Genomic DNA, 1160 nt, shown 5'->3' with positions numbered 1-1160 from the left:
AGTTCGGAGCAAACAAGTATATACACAGGGCTTTTTTGTTTCCAACATGAAGACATATTTGTGCACCTCACCGTGCGTGCTATTTATTCGGCTGTTTTGTTTGTTTTGTTTTTGTTTTGTTTTTTGCCCCTTCCAAGCCATTGTCAGGATTATTTCTCGTAGGCGGAGAAACGCTAAGCAGTCCCGTTTACCTCTCTGCAATGTGAACGCTATTATTTCCTATAAAAACCACCTAAAACAGAGGTGTTGCCATCTTACGATCAAGATACAGCCAACGAGACAAAATGGTAAGTCTGGAGTTTGTTGTGATGCTGCTTATACTATGACAGAGATGCATAACAACGCCTTCTTTTCATAATATGACATTTTAGTCATCTTTTCGTCTTATTCCTATGCCCCATATTGGCTAGTTTGATGATTCTCTCTTTGGTTTCTGTAATTGAGACAGGAAAATTTTGTATATATTCAATTTTTTTCCCATCAGGTTTTTATTTAGTGAATTGGTCTAAAAACTGCTAAGCCATCCACTTTCTGCAAACCTGAAGTCTCAACAATTTGGGTTTTTAAGAAAGAAAGCATTGAAGATCAACCGTGTATTACTGCGATGGCAAACCTATTTCTTTTTGGTTTTATTTTGAGTTTTTTTATAGTCTGAAAGTAGCATTTAGGAAGTCCTGGTGACATAGACTAACTGATCGTTGTCTTCTCTTCTTTCCTTTTTGGATCGGATAACACGGTGCATCGGTAGTCTAGGGGTTAGGCTAACGTACTCGTAATCGTGATGTTGCTGGTTCGGGGGTTTGAGCTTGAGGCTCGACGTTTCTGTCCTTGAGAAAAGCACTTTACACGAATGTTCCTCACTTCATCCAGATTGGAATGGTACCCGGCCATAGGCAGCGAAAAATCTTGTCAGTATGTTAGTGCTTTAGCGACAAAAGATGGCAACTTGCACTGTATGCTTCTCAGGAAGTTGGGATTGTTTCAGAATGCTGTCAGGTATGCAGGGGTAATAGTATAATAATATAATAATACGTAGATTGTATAGCGTAGAGAACTTGCTTTAAGCAGGAATTTGGGCAATACAAATGCTGTCTATCTATCTATTTATCTATCTATCTATCTATCTATCTATCTATCTATCTATCTATCTATCTATCTAT

At 38.2% G+C, this 1160-nt stretch overlaps 1 protein-coding gene across 2 annotated transcripts in view; it reads left to right on the top strand.

The window, feature by feature from the left end:
* The first annotated feature begins 153 nt into the window (after positions 1 to 153).
* Positions 154 to 1160, top strand: part of LOC101847361 — a 39405-nt gene continuing 38398 nt past the window's right edge. Inside the window, exon 1 of one of the 2 annotated variants that reach the window (XM_005105580.2) lies at positions 154 to 287. In XM_005105580.2, coding sequence (XP_005105637.1) covers positions 285 to 287 — 3 coding nt within the window. In that variant the 5' untranslated portion in view covers positions 154 to 284. The remainder of the gene's footprint in view (positions 288 to 1160) is intronic. The other variant, XM_005105581.3, reaches the window with a different exon arrangement.

Source organism: Aplysia californica, unplaced genomic scaffold, assembly GCF_000002075.1.
Source record: "Aplysia californica isolate F4 #8 unplaced genomic scaffold, AplCal3.0 scaffold00479, whole genome shotgun sequence".
NCBI classification, from domain to species: Eukaryota; Metazoa; Mollusca; class Gastropoda; order Aplysiida; family Aplysiidae; genus Aplysia; species Aplysia californica.
This window is presented reverse-complemented; position numbering and strand designations above follow the sequence as displayed.